Genomic DNA, 18,565 nt, shown 5'->3' on the forward strand with positions numbered 1-18,565 from the left:
AAGTTTCTGCCATCAGAAAATGGAGTAATCCTGCTGTCAGCAATGCTGGGTCAGGTTGCAACGTCCCCCGATTCCCTGGTGTTCAAGATGTGTAACCAATAACACTGACAGTCTATAAACGATGCACCATATATGAATTCCCATGATGTAATGAAGCCCACCCATCTCGTACTCATGATGTTTGACCCAGGGCAGTAGGCGATCTTTCACCATCTCAGTGTATCACTGACTAACCTGGGCTGCTTCATCCAGCCCTCCAAGTGCATGTGTCCGCTGGCCTCTTTGAGCTGCTGGCCAGGGGAGTTGCCTTTGTCCCGACACAAGGCTTCAGACAGGTGCAGGGCGCAGTCGCTGGACAGGCCACACGTGGCTGGAAGGCAGGGGGAGCATTTTGGGTGGCACAAAGCGTGACACTCTGAAGAAATGAAAGAAAACACTGTTAAAGAGCGATGCCAATCTAAGCTCTGGCTCTTCTCCACACCCTTTGCTATTTTGAAAGACGATACAATTTAGTTTGGCAGCAGCACAAGGGTGGTGAGGCAGGTGGCATCTCAGCAAAGGCTAGTGTAGTTGTGGTCAAAATTCAAAACTGATATAATGCAATAAACTGATGTCAGGATTTTGAGCAGAATTTATGCATTTTACTCTAGCATAGCCAATGCAGCATCAATTTTCTTTTATTTTAGTGTGAAGATGGACTGACCAGGGGAAATGTAAATGTATTTTCAAAAATCGAAAAGAAAGATAAAAGATAAAAACTTTGTATTTGAAATTGTCAATTTTTCCATTTTTCTGTTTTTGATTTTAAATTTGACAGGCGCTACATCGAGCAGGCTAAGAGCTCAGGCTGTCCTCGTCTTTGTTGGTCTCAGTGTCTCAGTATTGGGACTTACCAAGACAGGTGGCGGCTTGGCGACCAAAGTGCACAGCATCCAGGCACACTGTACACTTGGCGGCTCTCATGTTGAGTCCCACTGTGAAGCGATGAGGGGTGTTGTGGTGCACCCTGTCCCTCTCCCTCTCCCTCTCTCTGTCTCTCTGACTGTCCTTCATACGACGGCTATACTCTGAATACAGTCAGGGAACACAGTGAGGGCAGGCAGCTCCTGTATGTCTTACCAGAGATATTAGGTACATCCATCACTTCAAATCCTCAGCGCACCATGCCATATGTAATCAGATTAACAAAAGGAGGATTCCAAAGTAACTCAACAAAAAGAATAAGCAGGAAAAGTTGGAAGAAAAAAAAATGTTTGAACAGAATATGGTCAGTTCCATCAATCCCTTTGGTTGTACTCGTTCACTGCTGCACCTTAAAGGGATTATTCAGTCATAATCATGTTTCCCGCACCATTATTTTCAGTATTAAAACTCTGTGTTAGTGATATTTTATTGATCGAGGTAGGGTTACTCTATTTTTGTTTACCAAGCAGCAGCCCTGGAGCTCATAGGGATTCAGTGTCTTGCTCAAGGACACTTCAGCAGGACAGATGCTTGCTGTTACACAAGTTTGAATCCAGGCCCCCTGGTTGATGTATGGTCTCATTACGCCGTCCTGCTGTCCACTGGCACTTAACATTGAAAGTTACACCAATATGAAAGTTTCCCTGGCTCCAGCACAAACTTGTTTTCTGACCCTTCTTTGATGGACGGGAGGTGTGTCCTGTAACATTAATCTAAACACTGATTTCATTACTTTAACTCATCATTTATCATCTTTTCATCGCCCCTCCAGCCTGCGGTCGGATATAAACACGGTCTTGTTTGAGCTATGGTAATCTTAGAGCTTCCCTGCAGATTCACTCCTTAGATGAAGTACTCCAACTTAAACTGGATCCCATTCAAGTGAGAGTGACAGTGCATATTCACCTCTCACGTTCACTTGGCTGGTTCCAGCCGGGCTCTGAGCAACTGCTGAATACAAACTGCCTGCCAGTGGCCATTGATTGCTCTTACAAGGACCTTTCAGTCAGGATCGATACTAAATGTCAGCAGCATGTGCAATCATCCTGGGGTTTTTCTAAACCAGCTAATGATATCACACACAGTACCCTCATTCTGGCCTATTTTGGCAGTTTTGTTCTCTGTGCATGCGCTGCCTTTGTTCCGGGGGTTTTGTTTAGGGGACAGCTGGCAACCCACATATCCAAAACCGCCTCGTCTGGACATATGTCTGCAACACCTGCGATGTGAATGGGTTGACACGGTCTGTGGGTTTATTTCTTTATTGCTGTTTTACAACAAATGCCTACACACCTGTTCATGTGAATATGATGCAAATTATATGCATTGCTGTAAACTCATTATGGTTTAAGCATTTCACACCGTATACTGATTTATTTTTTCATATTCTTAAATTACTGTTTATACATATTTACATTTATGCATATGTAATATATGACAGGTATTTATAGCATTATACTTCTACTTACATATACAACATATGTATCGTATTAAATGATTTACACTAGATTAAGTAATTAAGATTGTTGTACATAAATCCATATGTTAATAGCTTCTTTGCTCTCTTATACTTCACAGTTCTTAGTCTTTAAATTGCCAGTGATGTGTTTACATAGTCAGAGGTATTTATACTGGCCTTGAGTTAATTTTATTATGTTTACTAATTTGCACTAATTTGCAAGTTATGTGCTTTATGCTTAATTTAGGGCTGTCATAATATCAGACTTTCACTGCACGATTGTGGCATTCATGATAATGATCTTGTCGCAACATCCATTGAAAATTTGGAAAAAAAAAATCATTTTTTAGCTTTGTTTATTGTATGTTTTGTCTCTTTTTGGTAAATCAATTACATTACTAGTTAGCTAGCTAGTTACTGTGTCGTGCAGGGCTCCAACTTTTTCCACCACCATCCCAAAAATTAATAAAAGTGCCCCCAAGTCAGTATAAAACAAAATTCTGCCAAAATTGTAAATGTGGTCTTTTATTTTGTTATTGTCATCTACAGTGGTTATTTGCTCGGGTCTCTGTTCCAGCTGGGAGCCGGTTATGCTCCTCATCCCTGGTCTGTCCTGACTTGTGGGTCGACTCCAGTAAAATGCTGTTCTCTGGTGTTGGTGGTCACTTTGTGTGTCATCTATGACACGACAGTGCCTCTGTTTACTCTTTTAAACAGCACAACATGTTTTGCTCTCTTGACTGGGGAATCATTATCACTGAGAACATTTCAGAATCATCATATTTCTCACGGTCTTGAGTCTCAGTCAACTGAGCGGACAGCCAGTGATTACCAACAGCAGCAGCAGGAGAGGAGATGCTCTGCATAGTAGTCTGCATATGGTAGTGGTAGCTGTTGTAGCTGCTATAGGGGCGCAGTTGATCCATTTTTCATTTTCTAACTGATTGGCAAATAATAATAATGATAGTGAAATCCTTGAATTTCCTTTTTGTCCAGGAAGCGTCCCGTGAGAGATGTTTGCCCATCCAAAACACACAGGCCTTCCTTTAGTTGTGAACCCTCATGTCACGGCCTCACATCAGGTGTGTGTCCCGTGTGTGAATGTATGTGTGTGTGTATGTTTTTGAAATATCACAGTTATTGCCACACCACACCAACTTTCACCACACCCCTATCCTGAAACCTATTACTTTTGCTACTCCAGTGACCAGTGAAATATTACTTTGGTTTTACTTTGTAAGAGGAAATAAGATGACTGAATAATACCATTAAGGCATGACTCATGCAAACCTTTTTTTTTTCCAAGTGGGACTTCAAAAGGTTAGACAGCGTTTTGTGCATTGCAGAGTGTATCATACATGGCTGTTAGTGTATGATGTGGAGTTCAGGTGGGATTGTAGTGGGTCAAGTTGCAGAGCAGAGCAGAGCAGAGTTCTGAAAATCAGATCGTAGCTTTGGCAACCAAGACAAAATGCTTCAGATTTCTAAAGCTGTGCACCGAGAAGGGCGGAGGTCTACATGAACACACAACTTTTCTCAGCCTGGTGGGATCTGACATTTGATAAGAGTGCAGAGCTTTTAAAATCTGGCCTTTCAAAATATGGATGAGGCAAAAGGAGAGGAGAGATAACAGACCAAACTGTAGACACCACGAGTTTAGACAACTTACTTTCAAAAGTGACTCTTCTCCTCTCTGAAAGGTGTGTGAAAGAAAAAGGATAATAAGAACTCTGTCACTGATCCATGTGCTACTGTGTCTGTGTCTGTGTGTGTGAGAGAGTGCATGTACAGTTGAGTGTGAGTGTGTGTGTGTGTGTGTGTGTGTGTGCGCAGGTGTGTTCCAGTATATGTAAAGTATGCGTTATGCATGTGTGTGTCAGTGAGAGACAGGAAGTTGCTCCGATCATCCCGTCATCCCTCCACTCACCCTCGGGTGTTGCGGCCTCCTTCCTGCGTCCGGAGTTGGAGGGAGCCAGGTTGGTGCTCTGCTGGTGCTCAGGAGACTTCACCATGGCTGACATCATCATCTGCTGCCGCGCTGTGGCTGGGGGGGCGGGAGTACCGTGATCCAGAGCCTTATACTGGACCGCTGGGGGTGGATGGATTTATTAATTTTATTTCAAAATTTTTTTTACTTCGATTTTGGACCTGATATTCTACTTTGCCATGCTGATGTTTAAAGTATTATGGGGTTTTACTTAAAGTAACGCACTGTGTTTCTGGGGCTTGTGTCCATCGGTTACTTACCCGTTAAGTGACGAAAAACATCGACACCAAATTCATCCGTCTGTCCCGGGTAGATCATGTACCATACACCACACTGACACTTTTCACTATAAAATAAGAAGACTGACCTTTTAAAAATTAAATATTGGAAAAATCAGGAAATTTCTGGACACCGTCTACAGTTGCAGAAGAAACCCTATTCCTGTAATGTTTTGGTCAGTCAGACCATCAGGCAAAAGGCAAAAACATGAAATGTCATTCGCTCAATTTAGCCGATATAGCCATTTTTTTGGTATTTTTTTCAGGTGAGCATTCATCTGTTGCCCAGTCACTTAGAATTGTCTTTTTTCTTCACCCTCCATCATCACTTCAAAGAGTAGTCCCTTGTCATTCGCAAGAAAATATCATTTTTGTATCATGTTCACCTCCACTAATGGAGGGATATTATGTTTTGTTTATGTTGTGAAAGGATGAAAACTCTGTGGAAAGGCTGGTCATGGAGTAAGGAAGAACTGATTACCTTTTCACACTTATTGACCAAAGTGAGGCACAGCTTCTCCTGTAAAGGCATGTATCGATCAGATAGATTTAGGCAACATCATGAAACTGTGCAGAGAGGTCGGTCGTCTGGTAAGGAAGAGCTGATTCACTTTCCACAGTGATTGGCCAAAGGGGCTGTCGACTTTTGGTGAATATTCTACTGGCAGATCTCGTGTGTGTTGGCGGAGGTATGCACTCTACTGAGTGCTTTCTGGTTTGTCTTTGTATTTGTGTAAAATGTGTAAAATGCAGGCCTACTAGCTGTTCCATGGGCGCAGTGTTACAGTATGAATTAGTCTGAGATGTGCTGGCTACATAAAGTAACGATCTACTGGGGACAAACGGATGATTTTGGTGTCAATGTTCTTATCACCTAACAGGTAACTTGAGCAACAGGCCAATCTGACAAAAAGTGTCATTCACACGGTTTGAATAGACCTTGGTCACAGCAGCCAATTTACCATGAAATGGCAGATCCACACAGGTGGTACAAATAGCATGAATGAAGGCTGTGTTCTGTTTGGGTCTAACAGAGGTCCTGGTGCTGTGCATGCTGCCTCACTGGAGAAACTCTGCTGAACTCAAGTGGAACTGAACCTTAACGTCATCACTAACACCTGTGTTTACCCTGCTATTTCATGTCGAAATGGCTGCTGTGAAAAAGGTCTATTTTATGAATTGTACGATGTGTTCGTTTCCTCTATACCACACTGCAACTCTATATTTACAGATAAAATTACTGTTTGTAGTATTAGTATTACTAATACTAATACTAATACTGATGTGTAATGCACATCACTGGATTTTTGTTCTGGCCATGGAGTCCCAAAAGGTGTCTCGTTTTTATTCTAATCAGACTTTTTTTTAAAAAATCTGGGATGCCAGGTGAACACAATTAAGCACAATTAACTACCTAGCAGGACAGATAATGGCTGTACAAAAATGAGACCATCGCAGTGAAACTGGTTTATTCTAGGTTTTCTGTCCACGTGTTTACTCTGTTTCTCTGCATGGGTTAAAATGGGAAATTTGCAGGACTGACCTAAAAGGAAGAGGACTGCCTCAATCTACTTGACGTACAGGTGAACAAATACACAGACAAGAGCAGATGCTGTTCAGTGCCACAGCACCAAGCAAGGCGTGGAGCATCAGCTGTGGCCGCAGCTACTACACTGCTGCAATGATCAGGACAGCCACCTCACTCACCACTTTATTGTCAGGAGGAACTCACACACTCCACTACACAGCTGTACTCTGGTAGGTTACCTGTCTCTCAGTATCATAGAAGCCTTTGAGTCAAAATGGTAGCATTGCCTAAACATAACAATAATAAGCTCAATCTACTGTAGCTGAAGCTGAAATATTTGCCAGCAAAAACTGTTTTTTGAAACACATAAATTAGCCGCTGCTGTTACAAACACATTGTGATATGAACACTGTGTGAGCAAGCATTGTTCATTATGCCCTAAGAGAGCATCATTTTCTCAGCACTGGGCAAACTTAGTAAATTCCTAACCCGATACACAAAAAAGCTTACAATACAACTGCAAAGCAAACAGCGGATAAACAAGCATCACTCAGTGTGAGATGAAGCAGCATTTGTTATATGGGGACACATACCATGCTATAGGGCCTCTGCTGTGCCCTATAGTCCCACCACTAGTGGCTGCAAACCACACCGGGTACCTTTAAAGGAATATTTCACCCAAAAGCTATCTATTTTGTATCATGTACTCCCCTAGAGTTGTCTTCAATGTCTAACAATAAAGTTTATGATAATCTCTATTGTCCACAGATGTGGAACTTTCAGTTTCAGTTGCCTAATAGAAAACAAAGGTTTCAAATAACTGTAGCCATTAAGTTTTTATATCCTTTTGCTGCTGTTCAATAATCTCCTTGCTGACAGACATGGCTACAGTTTTGGAACCTTCATTCCCTTTGAGGCATTGGATTGAAACTGCGTTGTCAGGGTGAATACATGTTACAAAATAGATGCCTTTTGGGTGAAGTATTTCTTAAAGTTTCACACAAAGAACACTGCAATTTTGCCCAGTGATCCTTTTCTTCAACATATTGACTCTTTCATAATCATCGAACCCAAAGAAATTAGCAGAAATGAAGTCATTTTGCTCTGAGGCACATCCCTCAGCTCACCATATAAAGGACAATGGGAAATAAAATGAATTTCAGTTTCAATTTCTTTAAAGTCCTGAAACAAATGTGGATCTGTAGGTGTGTGAATCTGTGTGCATCAAAGTGTGCGTGGGTGTGTGTGTGTGTGTGTGTGTGTGTGTGTGTGTGTGTGCACGAGGAGGGATGGTGGATGAAGTCACTGAGGTGAGCTTTGTGTCCTGCTTTTTGACAGTGAGGGTTACAAGCGGTATGGTGGATACTGCGCACTGGTCGCACCTTCCTCCCTCAGAGATCGCAGCTCCACTCTCATCTTCTGCAGAGCGTCTTCCAGCTCCGAGCAGCGAGCGCGCTCTTTGTCCAGAGCCGCCTTCATGTCGCTGTACTGCAGGGGCACCGGCTGGACGGGGGGCACCGGGGACACCTGACCCTGACTTTGACCCTGAGCCTGGGCCTGGGCCGCCATGGCAGCCAGCAGGTCCTCTCGACGACGCCCAAACAGACCCTGAGACACAACCGAGCACACACACGAGAACGAGCAAACATGCAGACACACAAACAAACACATAACAGAGGGGGGAGGAAAAGAAATGAGGAGCGGGCCGACACCATGTAAGGAGACTTAAAACAAACCCCACATATTGTTACGTCCCACTGGAGCAGTCAAAAATGCAATGAGTCGGTGGTTTCTTCTGTCACACATTTTGTTGTTTTTGGAAAACACAGGCATGCCTCTTGAAAACCACTTAATCTAAACCCTTAAAAGACTCCCTTCCTCTTTCTTAAAGGTTGTAACTCTCGTGTGGCGATAACATAGTATTCTTTCTAAACACACAGAGAATTGTGGGACATTGAGATAAATTTTATAATACGGCTTTTATTTTTATCTAATTAGGTATGCTTGGTAGAGAATAGGCAAGATATGTAGAAAATTCTTTTTTTCAAGGGATGAATTTTGAAAGCACACAGCTACTGAGGAGAGAAGCGTCTCTTCCCCTGGCTGACTGACCTGAATTTAACCCCCACGATAATCCAAAAGGCTTACCTTAAATACAGACTTCTTAAACAAATCCACTAAAACGAAGTGAAATATCTAATGGTGAATTTGTCGTTTTTTTGTCGTTTTGCTATCGCCCACTGGAACGAGTGTATTCACAGTAATGCACCTCAGAGTATACTGATATTCAGTGTTGGGGAAAGTTACTTTTGAGAGAAACTAGTTCCCTTACATTGCAGCAGAGGTTACTCATTGCTTTGGAAAAATGTTACTTTCTGATTATTAAATTGAAAAAATGAACAATTTAAGTGACTTGTTACGGCAAAAAAGTATTGTGATGTAACTGTAACTCGTTGTTTAGAGTATTATTACCCCCAACACTGTTGATATTAGGAAAATCACAAAAAATCAGAGGACAGTGGACAGGACTGTGGCTACTTGAAACATTTCCTTCAAAGTTTAATTTTAGTGATTTGAATTTTTTTTTCAAACAGATTTTAATTTTTTGTCACCGTGATTGCATTGTGAATTTATAGATAATGTTTATAGATAATGTGAGCTGACAGTGGACTATTTGTTACACTCAGGAATATCAAAATATATGGAATGACAACTACATGAAACCAGTCTCCCATGTATCATAAATGAAAGTGTTTTCTTTGCCACTGTTTTTGAACAATTACCAAAACTTCAGATCTTGAGAATTATAACATGAATCTCGCTTACTTTTCTGAACAGCCCAGACGGCTTGATCCAATTTAACCACTAATGACATCTGACCTTTTTCTTCTTGGAGCCGCCGTGGTCGACCCGGGCCTGGAGGAAGTCTATGAGTTTGGTCTGCTGGGTGATGGTCCCCTCCATCTTCACCTTCTCATGGGAGTACACAGCCTGCAGGTGGAGCTAAGTGAACATCACTACCGCCATGAATTTCTCCTCATGAACTTTACTTCTCACAGAGAGGATGACAGAGACAGGGAGACAGAGAGAGAGGGAGCGAGAGAGGAAAAGACAGTGCAAATTGTAGGTGTATTGCAAGTGTGTGTGTGTGTGTAGGTGGTTAGGGGTGTATGTGTGTATATATTTATGGGGGTGTGTTCTCTTTATTAGGACAGGAAGGATAAGTTAAAAGTACAAAAGCGTGGGTGATAAATGAGGAAGACGACAGCAGTAAGCTTCACTCCTACCCCAGCAGAGTGACATGTGGCTGCAGAGGAGGGACTCGCAACCATTAAACCATCTCTGGACGTGTGTGTCGGTTTGGAAAGCCTCAGTTTGTCGGTGCATACATAAGTGTAAGTGTCTGCACGTGTTTGTGTGTGCATAGCGTTACCTGGATGTTCTCCAGCTGGTACTCCAGGTCGGTCCGCTCAGTCTTCAGCAGGTCAGTCTGGTCCAGAGCGTCCTGCAGACCCTGGGTCAGACGGAAAATGTGGGTCTTCTGAGCATCCATCTGCTGCTGCAGCTTGCCTTGCTGTGGAGGAAAACTGTTGTTATGTCATCATCATCTGGCCACTGTGTCACTGATGCTCAACCTGCTTACTTATGATTGCTTGTAATGGTGGCACCTGCTTAAAATGTAACTGTAATATAATGTGAATAGGCATGAATCATTCCCATAGCATTTCACTGACACAAATATATGAGTGAAGCCCAAGATGCCTAAACTGTTCAATAATTTCAGTACTTTTTGACATTTGTTATTGCAGTCAATTAGGAAGTATAGTAAGAGTTGAGAAATAAGTGGGAAAATATGGAATGCACCTCATCCAGCAGTCTCTGTTTCAGATCCCTCTCGCTCTCCAGCTTCTGCTGCAGACTGCGGGCGTTCATTTCCAGCATGGCGTGCTTCTTCTCCAGGTCATTCAACTGAGGAGAGAGAGAAGGAAGAGCTTACTGCAGGATGCGGTCACCAGGAAATATGTAACATTTGATGAATGGCGTGGAAATGCTCACAGTGTCAGAGAGGCTCTCGGCTTTGAGCTTCTGGTCTTTGAGGGCCTGCTGCAGCGCCAGGATCTCAGCCTTGTGCTCCTTCACCGCTTGCTCCACAGCCTGGCGAGACTCAGAGCTGCGCTGGTCTGCACGAAGCCTGAAAGAACAAAGGCACACAGAAAACCTTTATTTCGTCAATCATTTTAACCACTATTTTGTAATTACAGTAATGGTGCTGGCTATAATGCAGTGCAAATTTAGGTGTGCGCTCTTTTCTCCTTTCAAACATCGGTCTGAGTCATTTAGAAAGGAATTACATTTTCTCTCAATGTACTTGTAATGTAATTGCTTTCTTTTTCAAAACTAATGGACTGTTAACTAATGGATAGTAACCATTTTTGCCACCAGAGTCATATAAACCAGTAACCAGCAACCAAAAATCATGGCAATCCACTTATTACATTTTGTGATATCTTGTATGCAAAGTTGACATGAGTGTTGCACCAGTGGAAAGGTCATAAGGTCATCAACATACAGACAGACAGATGGATGTAAGGACAGAGCCGACCTCAGGCTCCACCTGCCAGTGGGGCAAAAATAGATTATCTTGTATTTATGGACTATCTGCTGCCATGCCTTTGCATTTACAGCTGTTAATTTATTGTTTGACCGTAATAATATATTAACAGGTTGGTCTAAATTTAGGCTTTACACAGCTGATTAGATTCTGAAGCAAAGTTAAAATCATGTGGGTGTATGTGTGCGTTCTTGACACCTGTACCTCTCTGGAACCAAATCTCACGGCAACAACAGAAACATGAGAAAAGTGATATTTACTTTATTGATGTGCCCGCTTTCTCCCAGCCGGCCTTGTTTACTTCTACTTCAGTTAGTAATTTCCTTTGTTTCCCAGAATGCTTTTCGACCACCCCAGAGAATACGCCAGAACCCAGTATGTGTGGGCGGAGAGTGATAGCAATAGTGATATCAAGGGCAAGAGAATGAGGTTTTCCAGTCCAGAAAAAGTGCGAGTCGTGCCCCTTACTCAAAACAGTATGTCTGGTGACTGCTGCCTCGCTCTCCCTGTGCAGGTGGTGAATTTCAGTGCAAAATGACGAGTTTAGAAATAGACCCTTGCTCTTTGATTGTGAGACACACACACCAAAACATGTCATTTATAGTTGACATTTTAGACAGGGGAAATATTTTCTGTATCTATATTTTTGCTACTGTAGCTGCTTGTTAGGTCGGTTGTACACAAGGATAAGAAAAACCAAATGAGCCATAAGCTGTTTTTTTTACTGTACGACTACGAAGATGGATTTTCTGTTAAGGCTGGATTCTGGTTTAGCGTTACATTGGGGGCAGTCAAGGCGTGTAGTGGTGAGTATTAAGGGTTTGAATTAGTGAATGTGACAGTATAGGTTTAGGATATATTACAGTGTATTTGTGTGTCTGTAGTGTTGACCTGTTCTGTTTCTCGGTGTCCAGCAGTCTCTGGATCTCCCTGGTTCTCCTCTCGGCCTGGTTCTTCTCCTCCTCCAGTGCTGCCCTCCAGGCGTCCCACTGCCTCTCCTTCTCCAGCAGCTCGTCGTTCAGGGTCTCTAGCTCCAGAACCTGCTCCTCCAGCATGGTGCATGTGGTCTTCAGAGTCTCAATGTTCTGGTACAAAACAGGAGGATGGGTATGACAAATACCTTGGTACACCGCAGTACACAACTCAGCTCCTCTGGCTGTCGTTTATTCTCAACAATATCAATTAAAGAGAGAGGATATTCTTTGCGCATCACAGCTCAACAGCTTCAGTTCGGGATAAGCTTGACATTGTGGACTTGAAGCTGCTGTCATCTGAAAGCAATGAATCTTCAAAAAGTAAATTCTAGGCAATAGAAAAAGCATACTTATTTTTCCACTGCTTCATTATATAATAGGGGTTTAAAGGTAATCTACATAAGATTTTCACCTTAACCTTGCCTGCAGTCTTTTCAACAGCTGGAATAATGAACATCTACTGATTCCCCATTTGGTTTAGTTTGTTGTTGTTCCTTGTGCTTTTTGGGTTGCAAAATAGCTTCTCCTGTATAGATCACGCACATCCTAGGAAGCGTTCAACAAATATGGCAGAAGAATCGTGACTTCTACAGCCAAACAAACCTCAGTGTTTCTCCCAAATAAGCAGGTAAGCACGTCTACTCTATTATTTACATCCTTAATCATCTCAGTGGTCCGTATTAAAGTGAGATCAGCTGTCCACGCTCAACATGGGCTAGTACGGGCTACCACTATCCCTGCCATGCTATAAAATTGTAATTAAGAGTTGAACATACACGAACAACCCAACAGAGACGTGCAGTAAATCAGGCCTGAGTTGCCAAGATGTGACATTTTAGGGAGGGGTGAGCATGCAAACCATGATATTAAGTAATGGGAGTAATAAAGTAACTTATCAAAATCTATTACTCTTTGTCGTTCTATGTAAATTGGTGTTTCTAGACGTGTTGCATCACGTCTGTGCAGTCGCACGTTCTGACTGGTTGATTATAGAGGGATTTGTAAGTGCTTGACTTGAAAAGCAGTTTTGTTTACACACCTGGCATGGATTTTGTTGTCTTTATTCTGCAACCGTAGCACACAGTGGCACTGTGTTCCTTGATTGCGATCATTTTTATGTAACTGCTTCTGACCAAAAGGGTTTGAATGACAAGTGATATATTGTCATATTTAGGACCTCCGATCTGGGAAGTAGGAGCATACACAGAGCACTTGAACGCAGCACAAACTATATGAGCTACATAATCTTACATAATACTCCTTTGACGGGTTTCATGAGTCCCAGCGTCATGAAACTCACTCAACACGATAATGAACATGTGAACTTTCAGATCAGATAAGACTGAGAGCACAATTATAAAAGCTCCTTCCACACCAGCAGCGATTCTCCTGTGGAGTTATTTACATGTTGTTTGGACACAGAAGGCTCGTCTGTGTTAGTCATGAGGCCCACACGAGGCGCTCTATTTCATGTCTTACAACGCACTGCTTTAGACAAAGCACTGGGAGACAAATATAGCCTGTGCTGGTGCTGCAGCAACGCCGCGGCCCTCTGAAGTCCAACGCTTCTACAGCTGACACGACCTGGGAGTGATGAGGATGACACATCCCTCCCACACACCACCCCGTCCCTCGTCTATGACTTCCATCGCTGGTTACACAACCAGCAGGACGGAGAGCGCTACTGAACACCCACACACACATCCTCCCACAGGGGCAGTGCACACATCACACAGCCTCCTCGCTCAATCTCTCGCTACCCGGCTCCATCCAGTACACAGTACATAACAACACTGGAATATTCGAAGGCTTTCTGCTGCCTGATTTACACTTAACAGTGTCAGAGCTGGGAGGGCTGTCTGGGTCACCTGTCACTGTTAATATGGAGACATGACATACTGTATCTAAATGGAAACCAGGTGTCTCCGTGGGTGTGGGTGGGTATTGGTGGACACAACGGAAACTGAGCTAGACAACAGAGCAACAGAGGAAAACAGATACTTTTGTTCTGATGATTTCTTCTTGGACCAACTGGGGCACTCCAAAGCTGTACACACACACACACACACACACACACACACACACACACACACATATATCTGTATATTCATGTATATACATACAGACATACATACAGACACACCGCATACAGAGGCACTGATCATGGCAGCACAAGGACAGGCAGAAGATCGATAGAGGCCGGGGTCTGTCACATCAGGCAGGAGCCCAGGAGCAGGCTGTGCAAACATGTCCCTGAGACAGTACAGCACATCACAGCAAGGTGCAACATGCTGGCAGGTACGGCATACATGGAGCACCATAACCAAGTGGCTGGCACAGTGTACAGGAACACCTGCGCCGAATTGGGGCTGAAAGTCCCAGGGTCAAAATGGAAGACACCTCCAAAGGTGGTTGAGAACGACAGAGCTGAGTTTTTTTTTTTTTTTTTTTTTTTTTTAAACAATGGCTGATATTTTGTGTTGACATTCAATGCCTTTAGCTGTGTACACTTGAAAAATTATAATCATTCAATCTCCCTTGCTGATTTCTTATGGCAGAAAAGCATCTGAAACAACGTTTAGACTGTTGGACATTAAAACTCTCCATTGAAACCTAAGATAATACAACTAATAGTAATGCTGCCTCTGCCATTACTACTACAACTACTACTACTAATAATAAAAATTGTAAAATACTGGTGCATAATTGTGTGGAATCTGATAAAGATGTTGCATTACAATCAATTTAGGTTGATTACATATAGGAAACCAGAGAAGCGTTTAAAACAAACACAATCGAACATCATACCCTTCACATTGGTGGTGAATGACATTAGCTGGGTGATAGTCAGTTTTTCATAAAGGATGCATTCTATCTGCAAACATGGGTCTAAGCCTATCCACCTCTATTCATGTACGTTACGGGAAAACGTCTGTCATGCCAAAAGCCTAAAGCTCACAGATCTCACAGATTTTCTAAATTTGATAAAGTGAGTAACATTGTTTGATAAGACTGTTTATATGCCTCCCCGACATCCGTGAACACACACACACACACACACACACTCTGTGTACTAAAGGCTTCTTGGTATTCATTCACTTGCTGGAAACACTTATTCAAACTGGGAGAACCTCAAATCTCCACAAAGAAAAGGCCAGTATTCAAATCCATAAATATCTGGTTGTGAGGCAACAGAGCTAACCAGGGAGCCAGCTAGCCACGCTGGGTTGCTGTTACAAGCTGTGATTACACACAGCGGATTATCCTGATAAACAAACTCAACACCAAAGAAAACAACAGTGAATAACAGCCACCAGCAGGGACGGCACCTGTTTCTGGTTGTTGAGGTGCATCTCGCGGTCGGCCACCTCCCGACGCAGGCGGTCCACATCCTGGCTGAGCTGCAGCCGGTCCTCGGTGGCGTCGGTGGCCTCGTCCAGCTGCTTGGACAGGTAGAAATTCTGGCGGTTCAGCTCAGCGTTCTCCTGGGTCAGCGTGGTCAGCTGCTCCTCCAGGTCCGTGATCACCTACGGGGAGCCATCAGGTCACTCAGACTGCCAGGCACACCCAGGGCAAAAAACATAGGAACACCTGCTCTATGTACAAAAAATACTGAGCGAGTTAAAGTGTAATTCACTTTAACTGTGAAGGCAGAGCACCAGCAGTAGCTGTAAAGGTGTCACTACATCCAGTGAGTGATCATCTTAAGGCAAAAAGACAAACATTAGGGCTAATATTTCCACAGAAAGTAGTAATTTACGTTCTGTTTGTCTTTACAGGAGTCTACTCTCATATAATGAAAAAAGTGTACACAGCTATTCTCATGTTTTGAGTGGTGAAAGCAATACTGATTCTTGTATAATTTATGTGAGTTTGACAGGATAAACTGTAGCAACATTTCCATCAACCTGTTTATGCACATTTTGCCATACTGAATAGGAAAAAAAAAATCAGGAAAAGTATTTATCTATCATTAGTGGGATAAGCTCCTTGAGATGCTGCATCTCAATTCAAGGCGGTCCTACCGAACTGCTTGATGGAAATGTCAAATGTCGGATAAAATCCCCTAAAAATGCAACTAAAAGTTAAGGCGCTTGCTTGAAGTTGGTAAACTTTTTATTCAGAAAAGAAGAAAGGTGATAATTTGGAATAAAATGGTATATTCTGAATTAAAACAGGACATACGAATAGCGTTTAATCCTATGACTGGTTGCTCTTTGACCTCTGTTGTCACGCAGAACATGTCATGGTGGATGGTGGTGACAGGAAACATGAGTGTGATGTGGCAATCTATAAAGATTTGTTAGTGCTGCTGCAATCCTTGGCACAGCCGTGGAGCTAACAAACAAACTGGTTGCCCGTAGCAACGTTATGTCATCATCACCACCCACAGGAGGCTACACCTTATCATTTGCTTAACCAGCTCTTATGGAAACACAATTTAATTTGCTTGATTTTTTTTGCAGGATTTACTTATTCGCTTACAGTTAATTAGTTTTCAGTTTAGACCAATTTAGGGAGATTAATGTCACAACAAAAATTTTCTGCCAGTAAAAAAGTGCGTATGCAGAGTTCAGATGACTCTGCCCTTCACTAAAATAATGAGTAAGACTTTTAAGCCTTGACCTTTGGTGCAACTACATATTGCAAAACATATTCCTATTATTTTGTACACTCAATGTACATCGTAAATTAACTTAATTAAAATGATCAACATCCATAAAATGTTCCTTGCATTGTGTCAGTGTACTTCATTTGATAATCCTGCATATTATTGTTCATGTGGAGTGGCTAACAAAGCGAGAAAACAAGTACTTGACCTGACACCCCACACAATCTAAAATCTACTCCTGTTGCATCACATGGTGTAGATATCTAGGTTAGTGATATAATATGGTTATCATTTTGTAATGATATCTCAGCAGCCTGTATTATCCAGGCTGTGTTCAGAGCGGGGAGCGGGCTAATCAATTCATCAGCACCATTCCCTTTCCCTAATCAGACAAGACTACTGTGCTTGCGCTGTATGGAAATGAGGGTTAGAGGGTGATGAAGCTGGCAGCTGAGAGCCCCTCATTCTCCGCTCTCATGGGAACCTGTGTACCAAGCAGAACTACAAGGCGGCGGAGGGAAAGAGGCAAAGCTTTTAAGTACGTAAATTAGCTGTCTCTTCTGTACTGAGCCAGTGCTTCTGCTCCCCCGAGGCGGGGTCTGACAGCAGCAACTAAATACTTAAAGGAGGGGAGAGGAAGTCAACGGTGGAATAGATGCAGTGGTGATCTGGCAAGCCTCCATGTCTATTCGGCTCGTTCGTCATCCCAACGTACAGAGCGTCTCACGAGCTGACAGTAAATCACGCCAAATCACAAGCTTTGCATCCTCAACACTATTCAGTACAAATTGCACGACACTATTTTTGAATGAGTACAGTCAATAAAGAGGAGAGAAGTCAGGCCACACACAGCACGCCTTTTACTTCAAATTAACATAACCTTTCCACTGTAGTACATCACAGAGGAATAAATATTCTTCTATGAAATAAACTAATCAACAGGGATGTCTCAGAGGACAAATTTAAGCACAGTTTATTCATCTTTTTAATTGCAAAAGCAAGTTAACAATCCTGATTTAAATCTTTACAAGCGAAATTCAAGATTGAAGATTGAAGATTAACTTTATTCATATTCATAGTATCTGTCTTGGTATCAGACTGATTGGGTCTTGATGCTTCGCTGAAAATATTATTTATTTTTGTTTGTATTTGGGTTTTTAACCAAGGCTTGGTGCGGGCCTTTTTGGGGAGCAAAGATCTCTAGCATCATGATTGGCTGCCAAATGACCAATCAGAGCCTATATTCCCACCGCATGTTTCTCTTTTGGTTAAAAAAGTGAATTATCTATTGGGACTCCCTATAAACTTTGTATTTCAGGGGGGAGTGTCTCAAGTCCTGCGTCACTGTGTGTCTGATGCACATCATCATTGGCTCACATTGGGTCATCTTGTCACTTTTTGCATGAGCAAGAAAAAAATAATCTTTGCTTTAACCCTAAAATTAAACTGACAGGAGACCTGGTGCCTAACAGTAACTTCAAACAGAGATAATTTTTTATTTTTTTATATTTTGTGACCTCGATTTATGATTGGCTCACAGAACGAGTATGATTTAAACACTCCTAATTTTCCATGCTTTGGAAATAAAACTAGCCCATATTTTGCTACACAGTCCAACTTCTCATTTTCATCAAACCATAATTCAGGATTTTTATTCTAAGGTGCACACACGTTAGCATATAAAGTAGAGCATGGGCTGCGACAGTCACGGAGCTTGCTGCAGTGCGCACTGCTACATCATGAAAAACCACACCCAGCTGGGTGAAATAGCAGCTTTTTAGGGAGTCCCTAATCTATCAGTGATCTGGCTGCCTGATGAGAACCATCTAGATCCAGCTATGAAATCAGGTGCTCAACTCCATATTTTTTTGACAGCTGAAGCGAAGCAGTTATCACTTCAACTGACCCTTTGAAATTTTGCATTCTGCATTTTCAGTGTCCATCCAGTTACTTTAACTTGAACAGATGAGGCTTTCTGGAGAAGTTGGTTAATTGTTGTTTCTGTGGGGAGAGAGGAAAAAGACCGGGCCAAAAGCAACTCCCTGAAATAGCTCCAGCTCCTCAGCTAATATTGACAGTCCTGACTGAAGCTTTTTTGGCTACAAACAAGGAGCTGTTTTCAGCTCATTGTATAAGTGTGTTACCGTACTGC

General features: G+C 42.4%; 1 protein-coding gene across 4 annotated transcripts in view; it reads right to left on the reverse strand.

Moving 5' to 3' along the window:
• The window catches only part of citb (citron rho-interacting serine/threonine kinase b), a 65,617-nt gene that overhangs the window by 14,212 nt on the left and 32,840 nt on the right, over positions 1 to 18,565 (reverse strand). For 2 of the 4 annotated variants that reach the window (XM_030060882.1, XM_030060880.1), the window contains exons 16-25: positions 15,131 to 15,328; positions 11,719 to 11,912; positions 10,272 to 10,407; positions 10,080 to 10,184; positions 9,649 to 9,789; positions 9,096 to 9,218; positions 7,598 to 7,823; positions 4,350 to 4,511; positions 894 to 1,067; positions 235 to 415 (exon numbers count right to left, since the gene is read on the reverse strand). In XM_030060882.1, coding sequence (XP_029916742.1) covers positions 235 to 415; positions 894 to 1,067; positions 4,350 to 4,511; positions 7,598 to 7,823; positions 9,096 to 9,218; positions 9,649 to 9,789; positions 10,080 to 10,184; positions 10,272 to 10,407; positions 11,719 to 11,912; positions 15,131 to 15,328 — 1,640 coding nt within the window. Of the gene's footprint in view, positions 1 to 234; positions 416 to 893; positions 1,068 to 4,091; positions 4,116 to 4,349; positions 4,512 to 7,597; positions 7,824 to 9,095; positions 9,219 to 9,648; positions 9,790 to 10,079; positions 10,185 to 10,271; positions 10,408 to 11,718; positions 11,913 to 15,130; positions 15,329 to 18,565 lie in introns of all 4 variants that reach the window. The other 2 variants (XM_030060879.1, XM_030060883.1) reach the window with 2 other exon arrangements.

This window comes from Myripristis murdjan, chromosome 9, assembly GCF_902150065.1.
Source record: "Myripristis murdjan chromosome 9, fMyrMur1.1, whole genome shotgun sequence".
Taxonomy (NCBI): Eukaryota; Metazoa; Chordata; class Actinopteri; order Holocentriformes; family Holocentridae; genus Myripristis; species Myripristis murdjan.